At 42.9% G+C, this 24957-nt stretch overlaps 1 protein-coding gene across 3 annotated transcripts; it reads right to left on the minus strand.

The window, feature by feature from the left end:
* Nucleotides 1-4949: 4949 nt before the first annotated feature.
* LOC125508811 (uncharacterized) lies at nt 4950-13969 on the minus strand. Of its 3 annotated transcripts, none has more exons than XM_087528680.1 (13): nt 13399-13969; nt 11682-12093; nt 11137-11472; nt 10405-11026; nt 10137-10311; nt 9211-9568; nt 8606-8716; nt 7772-8120; nt 6744-6963; nt 6257-6478; nt 5486-5860; nt 5247-5403; nt 4950-5149 (listed from the first exon to the last, which is right to left on the minus strand). In XM_087528680.1, exons 1-11 carry the CDS (start codon nt 13881-13883, stop codon nt 5707-5709), a joined length of 3444 nt encoding a protein of 1147 aa, XP_087384806.1. In that variant the 5' UTR covers nt 13884-13969; the 3' UTR covers nt 4950-5149; nt 5247-5403; nt 5486-5706. The 3 variants fall into 3 exon arrangements, with proteins under 3 accessions (XP_087384806.1, XP_048529559.2, XP_048529560.2); XM_048673602.2 differs by having other exon boundaries at nt 5243-5403; XM_048673603.2 differs by having other exon boundaries at nt 4950-5166; nt 5243-5403.
* Nucleotides 13970-24957: the final 10988 nt, after the last annotated feature.

Raw genomic sequence — 24957 nt, forward strand, 5'->3', positions numbered from 1 at the left:
CTGGCTATGGACATGGGGATGTCATTGATAACGGGATCACATCATTAGGAGAATGATGTGATGGACAAGACCCAAACCTAAGCATAGCACAAAGATCGTGTAGTTCGTTTGCTGTAGCTTTTCTGGATGTCAAGTATCATTTCCTTAGACCATGAGATTATGCAACTCCCGGATACCGTAGGAGTGCCTTGGGTGTGCCAAACGTCACAACGTAACTGGGTGACTATAAAGGTACATTACAGGTATCTCCGAAAGTGTCTGTTGGGTTGGCACGAATCGAGACTGGGATTTGTCACTCCGTATGACGGAGAGGTATCTCTGGGCCCACTCGGTAATGCATCATCATAATGAGCTCAATGTGATCAAGTGGTTGATCACGAGATCATGCATTACGGTACGAGTAAAGTGACTTGCCGGTAACGAGACTGAACAAGGTATTGGGATACCGACGATCGAGTCTCGGGCAAGTAACGTACCGATTGACAAAGGGAATTGGGTACGGGATTGATTAGGTCCTCGACATCATGGTTCATCCGATGAGATCATCAAGGAGTATGTGGGAGCCAACATGGGTATCCAGATCCCGCTGTTGGTTATTGACCAGAGAGTCGTCTCGGTCATGTCTGCTTGTCTTCCGAACCCGTAGGGTCTACACACTTAAGGATCGGTGACGCTAGGGTTGTATAGATATGAGTATGCAGTAATCCGAAAGTTGTTCGGAGTCCCGGATGAGATCCTGGACGTCACGAGGAGTTCCGGAATTGTCCGGAGGTGAAGAATTATATATAGGAAGTGTAGTTTCGGCCATCGGGAAAGTTTCGGGGTCACCGGTATTGTACCGGGACCACCGGATGGGTTCCGGGGGTCCACCGGGTGGGGCCACCCATCCCGGAGGGCCCCATGGGCTGAAGTGGGGAGGGGAACCAGCCCATAGTGGGCTGGTGCGCCCCCCTTGGGCCCCCCATGCGCCTAGGGTTGGGAACCCTAGGGGAGGGGGCGCCTCCACTTGCCTTGGGGGGTACTCCACCCCCTTGGCCGCCGCCCCCCTAGGAGATCCCATCTCCTAGGGCCGGCACACCCCCCTAGGGGGCCTATATAAAGGGGGGGAGGGAGGGCAGCCGTACCTCAAGCCTTGGCGCCTCCCTCTCCCCTGCTACACCTCTCCCTTTCGCAGAAGCTCGGCGAAGCCCTGCTGCGATCACTGTTGCATCCACCACCACGCCGTCGTGCTGCTGGATCTTCATCAACCTCTCCTTCCCCCTTGCTGGATCAAGAAGGAGGAGACGTCATCTGCTCCGTACGTGTGTTGAACGCGGAGGTGACGTCCGTTCGGCACTTGGTCATCGGTGATTTGGATCACGGCGAGTACGACTCCATCATCCCCGTTCTCTTGAACGCTTCCGCTCGCGATCTACAAGGGTATGTAGATGCACTCTCCTCTCGTTGCTAGTTGACTCCATAGATTGACCTTGGTGAAACGTAGGAATTTTTTTTGTTTTCTGCTACGTCCCCAACACATTCCCCCGTTGCCCGACGCCGTGGCGAAGCCGACGTACTTCGCTGAGGAAGTCGAGGTCGTGCGCGCCTCCCTCACCGACGCCCAACTCTTCCTCCCCCAGTACACCGCCGACAACCACGCGGCTTGGGCGGCGTATTTCGAGCGCCGCCAGCAGCAGCGCTTGGCGTCCATCAACGGCGCGCCGGTGGTTGGCGGCCGGCAGAACAGCGAGGGGCGCCACCTGTGGTGGGGCGTCCCCGGCCGCACACTCGAGGGCGTGCTGACATACCTCGAGGGCGGCAACGACCCGCCGTTGGCGTACCCAGCAAGGGCGGCCGCCCCGGCGCATCACCGACGCGCCGGGCCATGGGCGCCAAGGAGGTTCGGGTCCTCCTCCTCTTCTTCCTCCTCCCGATCTTCATCACACTCCTCCGTCACTCCGGCCCTGCTCGGCGTCAAGGCCGAGCCCGCGGCGGAGACGCCGCTCGGCCGGCGCACCCGCAGCGCCGGCATCGTCATCAACGAGGGCGGCCGGCGTGCCTCCTCGTCGGCTCCTACTCCGCGCTTCGTCAAACCAAAGACGGAGCCGGAGCTCGCGAGACTGAAGACGGAGCCGGGGCTCGCGCCGGTGAAGAAGGAGCCGGCCGCGCCGGTGACGACGGAGCTCGACGACGATGAAGTGGCCCTGGAATGGGCGCGCAGGGACTCCATAGCGATGGAGAAGGAGCGCCTGGAGAAGGCGAAGGAGCGCCAGCACGCCGCCCTGCTTCGCTTCGCGGAACGTCGACGCGGCCGCGACGAAGGCGGAGTCGTCGTCATCTGCGACAGCGACGACGACGACGACGATGCGCCGCCACCAGTCCGCCATGGCGACGCCGGGCAGGGGTCCGGCAGGGGCGCCCGCGTTAAGGAGGAGAAGGCCGACGACGACGATGGCGGCGACGGCGGCGACTTCAGCCAGTTTTTCCTTTAGATTAGTTTATGTATATGTGCTATGTAATGAAAATCCGCGAACTTCGTCGAAATGTGCCGAAATTTATCGTGTTTGGCCGAAATTTATCATGTTTGGCCGAAATTTATCGTGTTTAAGCCGAACTTCGCCGAACTTCTTTTATTTTAAAACGTGCCTGGGGCGGCCCTGGGGCCGGCGGCTGGGGACCAACTCGCCCCCAGTCCCAATTTTTGCGCCGGCTCACCCCCAGGCAGCGAATTTAGGCGCTCTCTGGGGGGGCCAACGGCTGAAGATGCCCTAATATTCACACATCATCGGTGGCATGTCACTGGCCGGCGGAAGGAATCTTCTGTTTGACACATCTCATTTTTCTAGCAACTATAAGAAATCAGTAAAGCAGTAGGAAGTAGAAACTCAGTCCAGAAGATTATCTGATGACCTGATATGTTACCTGGTGCCTTTTAGTACGTAACAAATGTAACTTCTTCTCCAACAAAAATAATAATGTGAGGCAAAAAAAACATCTTGAGTACCATGCCCAGATACATATTTTGTTCCATTAGAAAATACAACTATATTTTGTTACATTCAGGTCATGTTATATCCTGCACGTATGTTACAGGTGTTTCTCTCTACTTTGTGCTCTAGACTTGTTTTCCCTACAATATGGCAAATTAATGTATATTCTTCTGAAGTCATAGTACATTGTTTAATCTGGGGTTTACTCCGGTGCCAAGTGTACCATATTGCTAGATTTAACTTTAATCTATGAGAGTTGCTCTGTAGCTATTTCAGCATAAATGGTTCATCATACTAGGATTTAATTAGTGATCTAACTTCTATTGCTTCTTGGTGAATATGAAATATATTGCATTTTCACGGAAGCACGAGCCGAGTAGTTGTGGAGCGGGTCGTGGGAGAGACGGTTGGTGAGCGCGGGCTAGACGGGAAGGTGATGCCTGTGATGGCGACCAAGCCGGCGGGCAGGACAGGGGCGACCGTGGCCATCATGTTGTTTTCGAGGGAGAGCGCGGCAACCGCCATCACGCAGCTGAAGAAGTCAAAGCCCGGGGCGAAGTTGGCCATCGTGGCCAGCGTGAAGCTGACAGACCTAAATACCGGTGATAGGTTAGTCGTTGTCGCACCGTCTTTGAACTTGGTGGAGACACAGAAGGAGAGCAGTGGTGCCGTGAAGACCTCGACGCCTGCTGCCATGACCACGTCCATGACGATTGAGTTGGTAATAAAGATACTAATTGTATACAAATCCCCCAGCTTTGAAAACATTAGCTTATCCAACTTATTATTGAAAATCTTGATTCAAGATAAATGGAACATTTCCTATATACAATGAGCTTATTATTGAAGGTTGCATCAATTATGCTATTATTGCTGAAATAAGAGGCTTATGAATTTGTCAATCTTTGCGTACCTTGTAATAGTGACTGTCAATCATTGCGTACCTTGTAATACTGACTGTCAATCTTTGTGTACCATGTAATAGTGACACATGGATGCATGAAGTTGAGTGATACTCCCTCTATAAAGAAATATAAGAGTATTTACAGTGAGAATACTAATACTATTTATAAATGGATGATATATATCCAGTTATAAGTTCTCGGGTGGCGAGCAATTTGGCTGCTTAAGGAGATAGGAAGATTGCAGAGAAGGAAAAAAAGTGGAAGAGAATTTATATTTGTCGTTGCATAATGAAAACTTGATGTAACCATGCTTAACCCATATTTCTAAATTAGAAGAATAATTTGATCAATGTGTCCATATTTTTATTATTCCGTGGCAACGCATGGGTATTCGGCTTTTGCCCGTAGCAACGCACGGTCATTCTACTAGTCCGAATTAGGAACCCAATTAACAGTCGTGAAGGAACGCACACACGTCGCCTAACCATGGCTTCTCCTTGTCCTTTTTATTCATTTTTTTCCATGAGCTTACCTCTCGGCATTGGTGGTCGACGTGATTGGAGCTTCCACCCTCAGAAGCTCACGATTTGGCATCTGGGGAGTGCATCGGCTTGTGCCGACCGCCGAGCACCAACCTGACATGAATTTGAGTTTGTAGAATCCTGCAACCTTTGGTCGACACCTACGCTCTGACGAGCATGATTGAACTGTGCAGGCACAGGTGAGTAGTAATAAGCCAACAACCCTGCGCACTGAACTGAACTTCCAGTATCACTTCAAATTGGGACCAACCGGGACCAGCAAATAGTATTATACCTGGCTACCGTATATGTACAGGTGAAACAGCGGTACCACATGGTGTGGTGCATACAACTCATTGCATGCAACAACCCCATGAAGTCGCAGCACATATTCCTACTTTTTTTTGAAGTCACAGCACACATTCACTTACTGAAACAGCCCGGTTAACAGTCACGACTCACGAGGTAGCGCACACTCGTCGTCTAGCCACGGCTTTTCCTTTTCCTTTTAATTCCTTTTTCTTTGTCTCTAAAGGTCTAATTAAGTGGATCAGTTCAATCATTGTAATATGGAGTGACATTCTATTATTTCATCAGTTGCGCGAAGAACACAATGACCGGTTCAGGTTAGCGCAAAACTAGTGACGTTACAAGCGAGTGATTTTACAAATTTGTAGAGAAACCAGGTCTTCGGCAAACTAAGATTTTCTTTCGACAGCCAAGATCCTGGGATACCTCATGAGGCCCGCTTAACCTGATTCACCACCAAAACTATGAGAAAAAAGTAAAATGTAGCTGGGCAAAGAAAAAACAGGAAACCATGCCCCCTGCAAAACACATGACTCACTTGCCTGAGGTTGCAGTAATTTTGCACTTTGTGAACATGAATCTCTAGCATATTTTTGTTGCTCCATTCTTGCAAAACAATCTGAACACCAAATTTGTATTCACTGTGCTTTGTAATTGCCTTCAGCAGTTGCCATAAGACATTTTCAGATTGATTATGTCCTGTGGTTTAAAATAGCCTAGTGAAGCTATTGTGTAATTACAATAACCAAGGATCAAATGGGAGAACTAAGTGGCAACAAACCTGGCAAAAATGTCTTGGAAGGAACAGAAAGTAAGGGGCAGTTAAAATCAGCAATATTGACAATCCAAAGACGTAGCCGTTTATAAGATGCATCCAGATCTCATTGGATGTGTATTATGACGGCTGTAGAACTGAATTTGGTTGACGGCTGTGATCTTGGAAACTACCAGCTCAAATGATTGCCATCAGGGACAGATTTGGAATTTTGAATACACATCTGATCATATGTCATCTTCATCTTGTAACAGTATCTCATAGATATCAGTGCGAATGAACAATTCCTTGCCATGCATAACTTCCTGGAGATCTGATAACTCTTTCATAGTCAGAACTGAGCTCAATTTTTGGAACCCATCAAGCCATAATCGTTTAGACCTGCGAAAGAGTGTTAGATCTGAGATGCCAAACACAATCATCCATAACAACAAAATTAAACCACCAAAATTCTAAGCCCAAGAAGTAATAATAATAAAATATACAGTTTAAATAGTGGCTGCTAAGATAAATATGAGAAAATACACATGGAATAAAAACCACTTACGTATTCACATGAGAAAGCAAAGAAAAGAAAGCAGAAGCTGCTGATATTTCATAAACTAAAATTTTGTGACATCACCAACCAAACTTGGAAACACTGCTTCTCTTAGATGCACTTTATTTAGAATACATGCTCATTATTCTTACATATTAACATACAAGTGATTGAGTGGATTGCAATAAGTAAAATGACAGAATTAAGCTCTGATATCCATGTTTATGTGACTCGCGTACCATGGGCAAGCATGTATAGCTCTGAAGAACACACGTCGTGCCGCAGAAGTATTACAGGCTATCTCTGCCTCATAAGCTAGATAACAGCGCCACAACAAAACAGACTTCTGTAACTTATCATCAGCTAGAGCTCTCTCAAACAGACTGTGGATTCTATTGTAAGATCCTGCTTTACTCCATTCAAAGGACAAAGCGAACAGCAAGGCAACTATGGAAGGGTCCCTGTTGAAAAAATAATCAGTCAATAGAAAGCAGCACGGCCATCTACAGTCATACATGCACGCAACAAAATTGCATGAAGACAATAAAAGCTTGTTTATATTATTTCCATCTTTAAACACCATATATGAGTGCAGACAAAAAAATATGACAAGAGGATCCACATTAAAGGAGAACTAGACGGGCATATCCTTTAGAAGTTATATTCATATCACACTATACTAGATATACAACACAGAGTGTTTTCATGGAAACAAAGCACCCTTACCTTTGACTGCATTTGTCAAGTGTAAGACGCAGATTGTTGGGAACACTGTAAAGACAGCTCAGAGTTAACATGGATGCATATGATTTTGGATTGTACGGATATGTTTGTACTCCTTTCAATATGCTCGGCCAAACCCTTGAGAGACTCAACTGGTTCAGATTCTTCTGAAGCAGTTTGATGTAATACATCCACAACTCTTCAAATTCCAAGGTATGGCTCTCTGAAAAAATCAAGTTCACATAATAAGAGAATGCTTTGTTGAATGCAAATTTGACAAAAAAATAATTATAATTATAAGCATGCAGAAAAATATTTAAGACTTTATCCGATTCAAAATAACAGCAGGACAACAAATGAAGAGGTTAAACATAAAGGTAAGTTCAACAGTAAAATACAACAAGGTGATTTTAACTTCTAGTGAAAACTGAAAAAGACCCTTGAGAACAGTCAAAAGGATCCATCCATCTTGACCCTTGAGAGCAGTCAAAAATAGGCTGTTACGTCAGGTATAACAACAGTATAATTTGTTTATGCAAGATAAATGAATAAATAAAATATCTTATAGCTTAGACAAATACATCTACTATAATTTAGTACTCCCTCCGATCCATATTACTTGTCTTAGATTTGTCTAGATACGGATCGGAGGGAGTAGTAAATAACAATTGATAACAAAAGTGAAATTGCACTAACAGAACCCTAAAGTTAAGTGCATATTTCGTTGCGAATACTCAATAGTTAACAAGGGAGGATAGCCAATATACATCAGCAGAAGGAATAGAAATTAGTATGCATGACATAGGACCAAGGTGGCAGTTATTAAGTTGTTGCTTCAGCAGCAGTTTCGACCAACAGTAACTGACATTGACAAATAGAGGTGGCAAGCAAAAGAATAACAAGAATAATTGCCATTTTGTAAAATGATAGAATGATAAAGTAAAGCCACTTCACACAGGAGCAGAAAAACATAATGGTTTGAAACGATATCATCCATATAGATCCAGAACAAAAAAGAGAGGATGAAGAACCTGAAAATGGACAGGCCTCCTCTATCACTTCAAGACCAGAAGAATAACCAGAAGTCATACTCTCGAACAAGGAAGCACAGGAAATCAGAGCAACTGATTCTTCTTTCAAACAACCACTTGCAAATGCAGACCGCAGGCTTCTAATCTGCTCTTTAAATCCTTGACGAGCCCTTAATACCAGCGGGCGTGATATAGGACCGCCAAAAGAAGAATACTTGATATTGCTACCCAAGCAGGAAAGAATGTATATTGCACGATGTGCCGAGTCAGAATTGTTTCTAGAAGTAGATATTGATATTTCCATCTCAGCATACCAAAAATAAAGAATAGGAACCTTCCTGACGAGATCCTGTCAACAACAGCAACAACCAGAAGAACCTTAAAAACAGAAAGCCGGTCTCTTATTTCTTACTACATCCGTTAAAAGAATAGAAGTCATCACGAAACGCATGCAATAAAACTCTAAAAGCTTGGCCACAAATAAGTATTTAAAATTTTCACATGGAAATGATCGCATAAGGATGATTGTGTCATAACTTATTTCCAAATCGTTATTTTCTAATATAATTGCTGACTAACATACAATTAGAAAAAATATTGGGCAAACTTGTACATGGGAGATAATGTCAATGTCTAAAGGCATCTATTTTAGAATTTAGACTGGAGATGGTAGCATGCATTCGAGAGGCAGATCTATGTTTATGCACACACCAAAGATGCTAGAACAGCAGCATTATGCATTATACAACCAATACCAGTAGCGACTAATACTGATTGGAATGAATGGATATACAAGCTTCCATAAAATATATTTATTTTACGGTTCTATAATACCTGTGTAGCTCCTTCTGTAGATAACAGTGCCATGTCAAATATCTTCCTTGCTTGGTCAATGTTCCCATGCCTAGCCTCAATTCGGCCATATATACCACAAAGCAGAAGATCCTGGCCACAAGAAAGGTCATGGTTTACATTTCTTCAATACGCAATACTCCAAGCTACATATGATTAAGACTGATAACTGTTACAAGTAACTTAGGCTAAATAAAATGCACTCATACATAAAAACGAAACATAGACACGGAGAATTCTCAGAAGAACACCATTTAAAACAAGATAATGGATGGAGCATCAACTTGGTTAATGCAAAATATGAGTAACCGCTATTGAACTGAGGACTTCTGCTATATTTACGGATTGCCTTGGCTTAATTTTGGTCCCATAACTGCATGGTGTGTTTAGTTTGCTAACTGATGCAGATTACGCTGAGTGATATCACTCGGCAAAACTCTATCGTGTGAACTAGGTGGCTACTGGCTAGAAATACATGAGCATACTTCTGTGTGGTTTATTGCACAACTAGCTAGTTGCTTATAACTTTTATGGCCCACGAAAAATTAATGTGAAAACAAAGAAAAGGGAAAGAGGATAAAGCATACCTGTCTGTCTTTCTTCAGCAGGTTTTTGGCCAAAGCCCGCGATGCATTAGCTGGAGTAGACAAAGTGTTCTCTTGTGCCGTATACATTTGGGTGGTAACAAGGACAGCTTCCTCCAAGATATGATTACGAGGGAATATATCAAGGGAAAGCAATATTGCATTTTTCAGAAATTTCACCAGGCCAGGTCTTTGAGAAAGATCATGCATACTTCCTAATAAAGACTCCAAACTACAATGACTTGAATTTTGTGTCTTGTTTGCAAGGTCAGATATGGTGATAAGATCTTCCGAAATATCATTTGAAATCATCTCAAGGCTCATAATTCTATCAAGCCAACTTGAACTGTTGCTGGATGTCCTGGAATTTAAGAACATTGATTAAAACTGAAGGATGAGTCCTGGAATTTAGGATAACCGCAACCAACTTTCCATCGTGCAACCCAGTGCACAACTTCTCAGTAGGTTTTCAGGACGAACAAGTTGGTGTAAGCTCTGTATAACCAGGATAAATTTCGAATCCCCCAGCTGTCGACTCAGAATCCACTCTAGGATGCTGAAATGTTCGTGATGAATTAAACTAAAAGACTAACGTGCTACATGACCAAAATAATGAGGAAACCCAGCTGGGTAGCTGCAGGTATAGCCATAAATCTCATAATTCCCATTATATGGTAACAGATTTGATCAAATTATACTATCCAGTTTTCTTGTCAGGCTTAGTTATAAGGAGTTGCACACTGAGCAACAAAAATTGAAACAAGTTACAAGGCAATAAAAATATACTACTCCCACTGGTCCAAATTAATTGTCGCCGCTCTAGTAAAGTCTAGAGCTGCGACAATTAATTTGGATCAGAGGGAGTATTTAGTTCTGTTCACATGAGGAGGATGACCAAAGCTTAACAGGATAGAAGTGCAAGAATTTACCATCTAGAAATTTTGCCACCATAGAAATCAATAAATTGGCATATCAAGGAAAAACGAGCCTCTTCTGACGATAAAGAGAACAGAAACTCAGTTACGTCCTCAAACAAGATTACTCTGGAAAGCTGATCATTGACTTCTCCAGATGAGGCATCATTAGAATGATTTGGTCCTGCTCCTGGAAATTGCATCCCAGTGTTAGAATTGAGTTACCTAAACAAATCTCAAAGTCACTTCTCAATCTTACCAACAAAGGGGGAAAGGGAAGTACCAGAATTTTCACGAAGGGGCATCCATTGTTCATTCTCCCTCGACAGCTCCATTGTGGACCATCTATTCCATGTTTTTGCATCCTTAACTTCACTACTGTACTCAGTCTCTACATCAATGCCGAGCTTTTTTAGTAAAGATTCAACATCATCTTGTGCAGGTGTGTCCTCAGTATCAGGGTCTTCTGGATCAATTCCATCAGCAGCCAATTCTTCTATTGATTGGTTAGACACATCATTCGTTTCAGCATTTGCTACAGAGGGATTAAACCAACCACTCCAGCCTCCCCCTTCAGGCTCTTGAGGATTTTCTTGCATAACCATGTTTTGTCGACTCTCCTCATCCTTTGCTAACCATGTAGACCATCCAAGAGCCCCATCTTCTCCAATTCTGGCACCACCACTATTCCAGAAGTGCTCAAAGAGTCTTTGCTTACTGCTTGAGGACAGGGAAAGGGGAGGCGAGAATAGGCTAAACTCAATTTGAGCTTGAAATAACCCAGTTGCTAATTCTCGATGTCCTGTTTGCCATTCAAACCGGCAAAGATTCACAAATATATCCACTAAACCAAGTTCAACCTGAACTAAGGAAGGATGTGCTTTGAGATCAGCATTTTCACAATCCTGCGGAAAATTCCAGAACAAAACATTTTAATGACTATAGCAAATTCATGCAAAGAGAGGGAGAGAAGGGAGAACAGTTATGCTGAAATATGTTCAATGAGGCACTAAACCTGCCTACATAGCTTTGTGCAAGCTGCAGATAGAGCCTGTACTGCATATGAGTAAGACTTCCGTGTATCAGATACTTTGAATCTGGAGAATTCCCCTTGGCACAGAAGTAGATACTGTTTCCACAACTTACAACTGTCAGGGTGTTCCATAAGTATTTTCTCCCATTTACCAAAGAGACTCTCAGAGCTATCCCTCTCACCATATGACTTCAGAAGGCAAAGCAACAATTCCTCGTTATCTGGATTGAGCTCCACAGCCTTCTCCAATATACTAATTTTTCTTTCAGTTGTTTGCAAACGTGCTGCTTTTTGTGGCTGACTACTGGCAACTTTGTCCTGCAATGCAGAAGCAGAGGAAATCACTTCACTAGATTTCTTAACTATAAGGTGGAAGGGGGAAAGGTTAGCTGAAGTAAAACTCTAGTCAACAGTTTCATAGCTTAAGATTCTGTTTGTGACTTAACTGTATGCTGTAAAAAAAATCAACTGTGCACTACACAATGTGATAGCCTGGTGAAAGAAATATTCTTCTAAAACTGTGATACCTGAAACTGAGCGAAGGCCAACCAGATTTTTTCATCATGAGGACATTCTCGTGTCATCTTATTGAATTCTTTTGTCCTCCGAAGTATTTCATCTTCCCAAGATTCCTCAAGCTCCTGTTGCACGGTTGTGCTTTTCACAGGAAGGGATGATGTCTCTACAGGGATAAAATCTTCAGGGAGAATTGCAATCATATCACTTTTCAACACTTTCAGGTGCTTGAAACCCTTGTTTCTTTCTAAAACGGCATGTTTTGCTGAAAAGTAACGCCCTCCCACTTTTACTTTGTTATCCAGTCCATCCAAATCTGAATCTAGATCCATCTGCGATGAAGCATGTCCATAATTATAGAAACGTCGATTAAGCCCACGTGTCTCCAGTGCGTTTTGAGGCTTGTAACGTGCAATGTCCATTCTGCATATTGCCATGTGGTGTTAGACTTGATTAGAATAAAATCAGTTACCTGAATAAGTTCGGCTTACAGAATGAAGTCTCTGCAGCAGGTAAAAACTGGAAAACTTCAACATGTTATTAAGCATTGATATTCTGAACAAAGTGACTACATTTAACTTTTCCAGCTTGATGATATACTAATTCCATGTATTGTTTACATTGTTACCATTGACAATATCAGCCGAATTGCTCCCCTGTGCAAGCTTCCATTGGCACATATATTGTTTATACGTTAATTTTGATGTAGCAGCCCAAGTTTGGACGCATCTACTTGAAGAAGAAATTGTTGAAAGAACAGAAAACAAATACTTCCTCCGTTCGGAATTAGTTGACGCTCAAACGGATGTATCTAGAGCGTCAACTAATTCCGGATGGAGGGAGTACTAAACTAACGTCTAACAAAGGGTCGGGTGTACCATTTGGATAGCAGCTACAGGCCCGCCTAAGCCTATGTTGTTCTCTGACATTGTACACAAGTAAAATACTGAACTGGCAATCACAAGACACCACAGAATACTAAGCTACATAATGTTGCAGTTGATAAAAAAAATCTTCACAGTAACCGCGTAGATATATTCTACAATGTTTTGAAACAGACTGATATTAGTAACTTTGCAGCAAGTCCCAGAAGATAAATGGCTAACTAGACAATAACAGAGAGTTGAGCTTTAGTTATAAAAAAACTGACAGAATATAAGATTTCCTGTTTAACAAACTGATCTGATTATTCTAAAAATAAAATTGTTCCAACCCAGCTTCTAAGTCAGCACGGGATTAAACATGTGAAACTATAAGTATCTACACTGGGTTTAAAGCTTAAACTATCAGTCCATGTCCATTGGTATCATTAACTCCACCTCACGATTTTTTGCAACTTAATTCCAGACTGCGTAATTAGCGCTCTGGAAATTACCAATACACGAGTTTAACCATATGGTTTATGCATCTAGGAAATCAAACTTGGTGCTAATAACTTTGATAAGACGCTAAACATAAGCAACTATACACAACCTCTTACACAGGCCTTTGGCATGTGATCTACCACACCTGCATCCAATTGCATAAATGAACAAGACACTCTAATCGTTTCCTACTAGAACAAACACCGCAACAATGGAATCGGTGAAATGTAGCTTTGACACCAATAACTTCACATGTGAAAGCATAAACAGTCTGTTCAGCATATTTCAGTATGGCGTAAGCATGAATTTAACACAACAGCTTCGCTATGCAACAATCCGTGCATAAACATAAGCAAACACTGACCTGTAGATTGATCCAAATGCCAAGTTATCCTGGTCGCCCTTGGCGTCGACGTAGTAATCCTTGACCAGCTTGGTCTCCGACCCAGCCCAGGCACGAACCCCCGGCTTCCGCGAAGAGGCGGCCCCCTCATACCGCTCCTGCTCCCTCCTCCGCTTCCTCCTCTTCCTGTCGTCCCGCCTCGACCCCCTCTCCTCGTCGGACGGCGAGGACGGCAGCAGGTTGTACTTCGCGGGAGCGGGCTTCGGGGCCGCCTCCTCCTCGTCCGAAGAGGGGCTCAGCGGCGGGAGGGACGAGGAGGCAGTGGGTGGGATGTTGAGGGAGGAGGCGTCGAAGGAGAAGCTAGGGTTCGGGAGACACTGGGAAACCTCGGTGGGGGCAGAGAGCGGGAAGAGGGGGAAGAGAGAGGAGGAGTTGGAGGGCTCGTGTCCTCCTCCAGCGGCGGTGGCGGTGGTGGTCGGCGGCGAACGCTCCGGCGATGGCTCCATGACGGCGTTGCGAGAATCGAGATTAGTGTTGGGCGATGGAGAGCAAGAAAGTTCTGGCCGCTGACGGGGTGGAGCCCGCGGTCGGGTCGGGAATTGTCGGGCCAACCAAACATGGCCTTGAGAAGTTGAGAGTTCTTTTCTTTTCATCGTCGGCCCAATTCATACTGTATTTTGTAAGAGAGGGGTTAGGACTTATTTTCCGCAGTGACTATTTCTCGCTTTAAGCGAGGCGGTAGAGAAGTGTCGCTGAAGGTTCTAAGTATTTGGCCCGGCCCATTCGTTCACGCATTAAAGTAAAATAAAAGGAGATCATGAAACGCAAGTACCAGAGATCCGGGATCTATCCCTGATCTACAGAGAGACGAGGCACGCTGCTAGCCAATCCGTCACGTCCCATTGGTTGTTAATACTAGGTGACGCGACCTATTTGAGGCCATTTGAGCAGGTTTTTTTGTTTTCTTTTCTATCAATTCTTTAATTTTTTACTTCTCCGTTCTTTCATTTTTTTTCATCTTGTTTTTTTCCTTATGTTATTTTCGTTTTCACTCCACATTTTCATATATGTCAAAAAAAAATTTAATAAGTGATCAACACTTTGCGTATACATTCAACATTGTCCGAACGCTCATTCAACATTTTTTTCAATGCTTGATCAACATTTTCATACTTATTTCAACAATTTTTACATACTTGGTCAGCATTTTTCAAATACATTTTCAAAAAAATTATGTACATGATCAACATTTTTTGAAATACTTGTTCATATTTAAAAAAAATACTTATTCAACATTTTTCCAATACTTTTTTAACATTTTTCAAATACTCGTTCAATAATTTTTAAATACTTTTTCAACATTTTTATATATATGATAAACTTTCAAATAATTGTTCAACATTCTTTTCAAATACTTGTTCAATATTTTTTTCAAATGTTTTTTGAAAAGTGTTTTTGGTTATATATATATAGGGTTGCGCTATTCGTCACCCTGAGTGAGGAATAGTTATTTCTCACCCTAGCCTGCCCATGTACCCAGCGTAACAGTCTGCATCCACGGCAAGAACAGAAGGTTAGTGAGGTAAACTTACGGTCTTTACAATTGGTCTTGCGCCACGGTGAGGGAAGGGATGTGAGGTAAGATTTGGTTGCATGTAAAGTAATATTACGTCTTAAAAAAGTTTGTGCCATAATTACTGTAGGGTCGTCGCTCGGCTGGCCGATCCGACGTGAGGAAGCGCCTCTATGGTAGTCCCAGTCCGGTAAGGGTGTGGACTGCCATGGAAGATCCTGTTAGGCGCAAGTAGACGCGGCGGCGGCCAGAGAGCTCACTCCGGCGAGGTGCAGGCGCCTCCCTCTGGACTGGAGTATCCCGTCACACGCGAGAAGGTCGCGGTGGGAGCGCCACGTATGGACGAGCAGCCATGATTCTTCTTAAAACTGATTTAGGTCACGGATAATGCATGCATCCTGATTTTTTTTTAGTCTTTTCCCTCTTTATTTATAGTGGAGTTGTTCATGAGGAACCATGGATTTGATGCACTGAAAAGCTTATTTTGGAAGAAAAAATTTGGAAGTATCATTTCTGGAATTGCATCCTCAGTTATCCCAAAAATATTCTATCTTCTTTCTGAATGTTGACCGAAATTTCCGGCTGTAGAAATGTCACCAAAACTGTGTTTATGACAAACATTGTACGCACTCTCTCAGCTTCAGTATCGAACGCATGTAACTGAATTTTGTTATATAGACAACACATTTGGTTTCTTTCACCTTATAATGCCAGTGCTAGTCTTTGTGAATCAATCCATATACTTCCGTCTAGCAGTCCATGAAGTCTTGGTTCTGAAATGCTGTTTGATCATACAAGCAAAGGAAAATTATGTAATGGAGGTAATGAATGTTTAATTATTTACAACAATAGACTCGGTTAATCACCTAGTATGACCAACCTGTATAGCAAAATCTCTAAGGACGGGTTACATGAGGCAACAACAAAGAGAAGGGTCAGTCCTGTGAGAGATCTTCATATTTCTATGCTGGTTATTGGTTCCCATCATGTCATCTTTTGCTTATGCATCATGTACTTGAGCAACCAAACATCTAATGTTCACTTAGAATATTTTGTACTGAGTAGGATCAATAATTACAATAATAAAGTGATCACACTTGCCTTCTTGGAAGATCCAATGAAGTAACAAGGCAAATCTCACCATTGATGTTTCTTAAAATACATGCCCTGGTACTGTGTAATGTTGCTAATAGCTTACGGTGACTGAGAACAGGTGGCATCACATAGGATGATCATGTCTAGGTTTGGATTGAAGAAGTGAGGCGCCCATTCTCTTCGGAGTTTTGGTTTTTTCTGTATTATATTATAACATTTTTAGTAGCACCATGCATATGAGTTTTACACTCAAATAACGACATTAGTTATGCTTAGCAAGACAAATCCTTCCATGGTCAATTCACCATATGCCAGAGAAATAGTTGGCCTTTAATTAGATTACAAGAACAATGTAGATGCTTATTGATCAAAAAAGATGTATTGTAAAAACCAAATTACATAAGCACACGACGTGTGAAACATGGTCTGGATGATATGTTCAGGACCTGCTACATGTATGCCTTGGAATGATATGTTGAGGACCTGCTACAGATTTACGGTCCAGATGCTATCAGAAGTGCACAGAGTTCTCCTTCAATCAAGGGTTCGTATCTATTACTTGACTGACCGTAGACTTCTGACAGCTGCAAGAGAGCCACATTTTAATGCACTATAAATCAAGCATGGAATCTAAGAGATATTATTTTATAATAAGAGAAAAAGTCCAACGTGGAAGCAATTTATTCTGCAGAAAATTCACAAGTGGATTCTTCTATCTAACGAATTACAACTGAACACCTTGTTCATATTTGCAAGCAAACCATCTGAACACCATGTTCATATTTGCAAGCAAACCATCTAAACACCTTGTTTATATTTCAACGGAAGCACAAACCAGAGTAGCATCGTTACCTCTGCAAAATATTTAGCTAGCCCAAGCATGAATTTTATAGGATAACACACTTTCAACTTTACATAGCCTGTTAGCTCTGAAAAATATTTGTATATTGCAATCAAATTTAGACGAGAACACACACGGTTTAGCTCTGACCAAAACAGCTAACTCGCCACGAATCAAGATCAACCACACTATTTGTTGGGCATAAGTTACCTGCACATCCGAGAGGTATTGGGCCAGGGAAATTGTTCAAAAAACTGTAGCATGCAGCGCGTACTAGAGCATCCAACCGTGGCTGGCAGAGAGCATGAAGGGGTAATGGTCAAACCAGCGACGCAGAACACCATTAGCAGAGTTGATGTGACCACCATGCAAACCAAGCACCACGTCGTCGAGCCTACCTGCTCTAAGGAAAGTTAAAAACACTTAACCCCGTCACCAAGGCCACACACTCACCGTATGCATTCGCCCCCAAAGGCGCCCACTGTCGCCAGCCAGAGAGGTCACCCGTCACTAGGGCCTCTTGCCGAACACACTGAAAAAATCGCATCATGCTTTTTTGCTCTGAATGTCAACTTCAAAATTGTGACTTTCATCTTACATTATTAAATTCAATGACAGATTCATCTTCTTGGCTCTAATGCACACTAGTTCATAATGAATCCATAGAGTCAGGACACTTGGAATTACCCCTGACCCTTGGCAAATTTTATTTACTATACTACCAAGTAGCCAGGCACAAATAAGGATTCTACCCGTCAGGCTCATGCAATAAATCTTTTCAGAATCAATAGTGAATGAAATTTAGAACCTGCGCCTTCATTTATCCAAGATTCCTCACAAAATATACGACTGTTACAGCTTCAATTCCCAATTGGGCATTAACACAAACACCCCATGGGCACTCAGAATGAGATCCAAAGATGGATTACTAAGGTTCACACAAGCCTTGAAATTATGGAAACAATCAGATCAAAAACATGATGGTTACCTGCTAGGAGGAAGGGGCTAGCAACAGAACATGTGATGTAGTGTGAGAGGAGGAGATCACAGCCGCATGAAGAACAAGGGCAGCGTGCTCACTATGTCCATGCGTGTGCAAAAAAATAGGGAAGCGCACAAACCTTACATCCGGAGGCCGTGATGGATGCTTGTCCTTGTACAGTCTTGGCAACCGTGCTCCAGCCTCGAGCCAGAGCTGCCGCGACAACCACCCGTCGGACGCCGCGCTGCCGGACAACGCGGCCACACGCCTGATCACGACGTCGCTGACGTCATTGACTTTCCCGCAGAACTAACCCGCTGAGCACCATGCCGTCGTCCAGCAAACCAGCCACCGCCACCGCCACTCTCCGTCAAAACTGCCGCTCATCTCGATTGAATAGGAACGTGGGAGACGGGTCGTGGCGTGGGCTAGCTATCCCAGTCCCCACAAGGCCACAATTGGGAAACGGTTTGTAGCCGATGTGCAAAAGAGGTGAAAGTTTACGTTTGTGTACATAAAAATTACATCGTGTAAGCGGTGGAGCCTGGCGGTCAGCCGTAAGGTTACGGCTCACCATACGGGGTGCCACCGGGGGCGGGTTCGCTGGATTGACCAGGGTGAGGAATTACTTATTCTTCACCCTGGGTCACTAATAGACTTTCTATATATATATATATATATAAATTTAAAATATATACAAAAGTAAAACAAAGAAAGCAAAAAAACAAAACAAAAAGTATGAAAAATACGAAAACAGAAAACAAGATGGTGTTTCTGGATCGCGTTGTTTTTCTTGGAGAGAGGGTCGGCCGAGAGAGAGAGGTTCGATAGCCTGGGAGAGGAAGAGATGCGGCAAAATCAGGAGACAGATAATTTCTCTGGAGAGAGATATTTACGCTTGAGAGATTGCGGGAGTACATTCAGGGAAAGATACATTTTCCATAACTATTGTCTGGGATTTATTTTCCAACTGAATGATTGGGAGATTGGTTATGTGAGGGAGATTGGCCCTTGATTACAGGAGACTGATCCGAATTTATTGGGTTACCAAAGAATATTTGTTAGGTTACCATCAAAAGACTAATGCGATCCTGCCGGTCAAATAAAATCTTGTGAAATAGAAAATCGGGACGGGGAGGAAAACCACAGGAGGGGGGGGGGGGGGGCGAACGAAGAAGTTGGACGAAAAATTGATGTATGACGGGAAACGGAACGCTCTGTTTCTTTTAGGTGGTAGATAGAAAATAAAAATAGAGATCGCTTTCTTTTTTGTTTTAATTTCTTTTTCTTCGTTTCCCCATTGTTTTTTGATTCTTTTTGTTTTCTTTGCTTTTTCATCTGTTTTCTTCCTTTATTTTCCTGTTTTCACGGTTTTTGTTGTTTATTTGTTTATTTTCTCGATTTACATTGGTTTTTTGTTTTCCTTTTTTCTTTGGTTTTTATTTATTCTTTCTTGGTTGTTATCAGTTTTCTTCCTTTCTTTCTCGGCTTCCACCGTTTTTCTTGTTTTTACTTGTTTCTTTGCATAAGTTTTATTGTTTTTTCTTTTCTTTCTTTCTTTGATTTTTATTTATTTCTTTCTTGGTTTTCATCGATTCCTTTTTTATTCTTTTGCATTTTTTAATTTCGTTTTTTTCCATTTCCTTTTTATTTGTTTTTCTTTCTTTTTTGGGTTTCTTTGTTTCTTTTGGTTTTCATTCTACATTTCTTGTATATGTCAACAATATTTTTCTAATAAACGTCTACATTTTTAAATGTAAATTTAATTTTTTCTTAATAAATGGTCAATATTTTTTCTAATACACATTTGTCAATTGCTTGATTAAAAAACTTCACATAGAAGATTAATATTTTTGAATACTTGGTCAACATTTTTCTATAAACATTTTGTTAACTTTTTCAAATGTTTGTTTAAAAGTTTTCGAATGAAAAGATTAACATTAGTTTAATACATGGTCAACATTTTTATACACATTTAACTTTTTCCAAATGCTTGATTAACATTATTAAATATTTGTTTAACATTTTTGAAATGCTTGATTTATATTTTTATATACATGATCAAAAATTTTATCATTTTTTAATACATGGCCCATATTTTTTCTATACATATTCAACATTTTCCAATTGCTTGATTAACATTTTTTGAATGCTTCTTCAACATTTTTTTTTTCAAATTCTTGATTAAGATTTTTATAGATGATAAAAAAATCATTTTTTAATACGTGATTAATAACTTTTTTATACACATTAAATATTTTCCGAATGCTTGACTACAAAAATTCAAATAGTTGTTCAACATTTTCTGAATTCTTGGTTAACATTTTTCCAATACTTCTTCAACATTTTTCTAATACTTGTTCAAAATTATTCAAATACTTGTTCAACAATTTTGAAATGTTTTGTGCAGAGTGTTTTTTTTTTGTGTGTGTATATATATATATAATCTCAAAGTGTAAACAACAGTGCAAAATTAAAGCAAAAACAAAAACAAAAAACAAAAAAAATCAGAAAAAGGAGGCTAGGGCCTCCTGCTCTTCTGGGTTGGCCCATCTCGGTCTCCCGTTCAGCGAGGGTTCCTCCCCTCTCACTGAACGCAAGATATGGGGGCTCCTTGTTTTTCAAGTTGCCAACTGAATTGGGCCTTAGCAGAGGCACGAAATAGGCTTTCCCAAAATACATAGCCATATTATTTTGTTTTAAGTCAAACTTGTTTAAATTTATAATAAAGTAAATTTAGACAAGCCTATGATGGCTAAACCGCTATTTGTGTCATGCACCTTATGTTGTCGCGTGTTTGTTCAGATGCCTCATGCTCATAGAGGGCTACTTTTTTGCAAAGTTTAACAAAGTTATTACCTCTATTTTGGTACTTGTGGTGGATCCATCCCAGGAGAACACAAAAAATGAGCTAGCACCATCATTGAAAATAATGCAAGAGCTAGTCGGACATGTGGTTCGATCAATTGCCCCAAAGCCTTGACAAGTAAAACAAACTCCTATGGTGCCTTTTATCCTTATGATGGTGTGGGTGCCTCTACTGCAGCCTTATGTACCTAGTGATTCCGGTGGTTGAGGAAATGGCGATGTGCAAGAGTGATCAGGTGCAAACACCTAGATGCATTGTCCAAGATCGACGAACGAGGTAACCCACGCATTAGTTATGTCTCGCTTTCTTGATAAAGTTTATATTAATAGCCATACCGAACCCCTAGCTTTATCTTTATTTTTGAGCAAACTTATGAGTGTCATAATTATTGTTCTTAATCAACAAAACCGCGCCATGAAAGAATTCCTCTAAAGAACCATTTTAGTACTATAACTTAAAGATGCCTTTCAGTAACTTGTACTAGTTTTTTTAGTTAAAGCATAGCTTTTTACCTTAACAGTGCTCAGGCAGAACGCCCAGAACACACGCAGCCACCTGGGCTGGAACATCAGAATCCCATTCCACATAATGGTTCTCAGGGAACATGTTGGGGAACGCAGTATTTCAAAAAATTTCCTACGATCACGAAAGATCTATCTAGGAGATGCATAGCAACGAGAGGGGGAGAGTATGTCTACGTACCCTCGTAGACCGAAAGCGGAAGCGTTATGAAACGTGGTTGATGTAGTCGAATGTCTTCGTGATCCAACCGATCAAGTACCGAACGCACGACACCTCCGCGATCTGCACACGTTCAACTCGGTGACGTCCCTCGTACTCTTGATCCAGCTGAGGCCGAGGGAGAGTTTCGTCAGCATGACGACATGATGACGGTGATGATGAAGTTACCGACGCAGGGCGTCGCCTAACCACTACAACGATATGACCGAGGTGGAATTCTGTGGAGGGGGGCACCGCACACAGCTAAACAATCAACTTGTGTGTCTATGGGGTGCCCCCTCCCCCATATATCAAGGAGTGGAGGAGGAGAGGGCCGGCCCTCATAGGGCGCGCCCAAGGGGGGCAGTCCTACTCCTAGTAGGAGTAGGTTTCCCCCCTTCCTAGTAGGAGTAGGAGAAGAAGGAAGAGGTAGAGAGAGAGGGAAGGAAAGGGGGCCCGACCCCCCACCCAATTCGGATTGGGCTTGGGGGGCCTCCACCTGGCCGCCTCCTCCTCTCTCCCACTAAGGCCCAATAAGGCCCATTGACTCCCCGGGGGGTTCCGGTAACCCCCCGGTACTCCGGTAAATGCCTGAACTCATCCAGAACCATTCCGATGTCCAAACATAGCCTTCCAATATATCGATCTTCATGTCTCGACCATTTCGAGATTCCTCATCATGTCCGTGATCACATTCGGGACTCCTAACTACCTTAGGTACATCAAAACACATAAACTCATAATACCGATCGTCATCGAACGTTAAGCGTGCGGACCCTACGGGTTCGAGAACTATGTAGACATGACCGAGACTCACTTCCGTTCAATAACCAATAGCGGAACCTGGATGCTCATATTGGTTCCTATATATTCTACGAAGATCTTTATCGGTCAAACTGCATAACAACATACGTTGTTCCCTTTTGTCATCGGTATGTTACTTGCCCGAGTTGGTATCTCAATACTGAAGGAAATATGCCCTAGAGGCAATAATAAAGTTGTTATTTATATTTCCTTATATCATGATAAATGTTTATTATTCATGCTAGAATTGTATTAACCGGAACTTAGTACATGTGTGGATACATAGACAAACAGAGTGTCACTAGTATGCCTCTACTTGACTAGCTCATTGAATCAAAGATGGTTAAGTTTCCTAGCCATAGACATGAGTTGTCATTTGATTAACGGGATCACATCATTATAGAATGATGTGATTGACTTGACCCATTCTGTTAGCTTAGCATTTGATCGTTTAGTATATTGCTATTGCTTTCTTCATGACTTATACATGTTCCTATGACTATGAGATTATGCAACTCCCGAATATAGGAGGAACACTTTATGTGCTACCAAACGTCACGACGTAACTGGGTGATTATAAAGGTGCTCTACAGGTGTCTCCGATGGTACTTGTTGAGTTGGCATAGGTCAAGATTAGGATTTGTCACTCCGATTGTCGGAGAGGTATCTCTGGGCCCTCTCGGTAATGCACATCACTATAAGCCTTGCAAGCAATGTAACTAATGAGTTAGTTGCGGGATGATGCGTTACGAAATGAGTAAAGAGACTTGCCGGTAACGAGATTGAACTAGGTATTGAGATACCGACGATCGAATCTCGGGCAAGTAACATACCGATGACAAAGGGAACAACGTATGTTGTTATGCGGTTTGACCGATAAAGATCTTCGTAGAATATGTAGGAGCCAATATGAGTATCCAGGTTCCGCTGTTGGTTATTGACCGGAGATGAGTCTCGGTCATGTCTACAAAGTTCTCGAACCCGTAGGGTTCGCACGCTTAACATTCGGTGACGATCGGTATTATGAGTTTATGTGTTTTGATGTACCAAAGGTTGTTCGGAGTCCCAGATGAGATCAGGGACATGACGTGGAGTCTCAAAATGTTCGAGACATAAAGATCGATATATTGGAAGGCTATATTCGGACATCGGAAAGGTTTTGAGTGGTTCGGGTATTTATCGAAGTACCTGAGAGTTACGGGAATTCACCGGGGAGTATATGGGCCTTATTGGGCTTTAGGGGAGAGAGAGAGGGGCTGCCTAGGGTAGGCCGCGCGCCCCCCAAGGCCTAGTCCGAATTGGACTAAGGGGAGGGGCGGCGCCCCCTCCTTCCTTCTCTTCTTTCTTCCCCTTCCTTCTTTCCTACTCCTACTACTTGGAAAGGGGGGAATCCTACTCCCGGTGGGAGTAGGACTCCCCAGGGCGCGCCATAGTAGAGGGCCGGCCCTCCCCCTCCTCCACTCCTTTATATACAGGGGAGGAGGGCACCCCATAGACACACAAGTTGATCATTGATCTCTTAGCCGTGTGCGGTGTCCCCCTCCACCATAATCCACCTCGGTCATATCGTAGTAGTGCTTAGGCGAAGCCCTGCGCCGGTAGCTTCATCATCACCATCATCACGCCGTCATGCTGAAGAAGCTCTCCCTTGAAGCTCTATTGGATCGTGAATTCGCGGGACGTCGCCGAGCTGAACGTGTGCAGATCACGGAGGTGTCGTACGTTCGGTACTAGGATCGGTCGATCGTGAAGACGTATGACTACATCAACCGCGTTGTCATAACGCTTCCGCTTTCGGTCTACGAGGGTACGTGGACAACACTCTCCCCTCTCGTTGCTATGCATCACCATAATCTTGCGTGTGCGTAGGATTTTTTTTTTTAAAATTACTACATTCTCCAACAGTGGTGTCAGAGCCAGGTTTATGCGTAGATGTTATATGCATGAGTAGAACTCAAGTGAGTTGTGGGAGATAATAGTCATACTGCTTACCAGCATGTCATACTTTGATTCGGCGGTATTGTTGGATGAAGCGGCCCGGACCGACATTACGCGTACGCTTACACGAGATTGGTTCTACCGACGTGCTTCGCACACAGGTGGCTGGCGGGTGTCAGTTGCTCCAACTTTAGTTGAATCGAGTGTGGCTATGACCGAGACACGTCTCCGGTCAATAACCAATAGCGGAACCTGGATGCTCATATTGGCTCCTACATATTCTATGAAGATCTTCATCGGTCAGACCGCATAACAACAGACGTTGTTCCCTTTGTCATCAGTATGTTACTTGCCCGAGATTCGATCGTCGGTATCTCAATACCTAGTTCAATCTCGTTACCGGCAAGTCTCTTTACTCGTTCCGTAATACATCATCTCGCAACTAACTCATTAGTTGCAATGCTTGCAAGGCTTATGTGATGTGTATTACCGAGAGGGCCCAGAGATACCTCTCCGACAATCGGAGTGACAAATCCTAATCTCGAAATACGCCAACCCAACATGTACCTTTGGAGACACCTGTAGAGTACCTTTATAATCACCCATTTACGTTGTGACGTTTGGTAGCACACAAAGTGTTCCTCCGGCAAACGGGAGTTGCATAATCTCATAGTCATAGGAACATGTATAAGTCATGAAGAAAGCAATAGCAACATACTAAACGATCGGGTGCTAAGCTAATGGAATGGGTCATGTCA

The sequence above is a fragment of the Triticum urartu genome, chromosome 6A (assembly GCF_056163025.1).
Source record: "Triticum urartu cultivar PI428250 chromosome 6A, HENAU_Tu73, whole genome shotgun sequence".
Lineage (NCBI taxonomy): Eukaryota > Viridiplantae > Streptophyta > Magnoliopsida > Poales > Poaceae > Triticum > Triticum urartu.

What these genes read in the sequence shown, in the direction of transcription:
- LOC125508811 (XM_087528680.1), bottom strand. Translation starts at nt 13,883, where the DNA reads ATGGAGCCATCGCCGGAGCGTTCGCCGCCGACCACCACCGCCACCGCC. An exon ending in CTTGACAAATGCAGTCAAAG is followed by an intron (nt 6,479 to 6,743) that starts GTAAGGGTGCTT and finishes TTTTTTCAACAG; the next exon opens with GGACCCTTCCATAGTTGCCT. An exon ending in GCTATACATGCTTGCCCATG is followed by an intron (nt 5,861 to 6,256) that starts GTACGCGAGTCA and finishes ACTCTTTCGCAG; the next exon opens with GTCTAAACGATTATGGCTTG.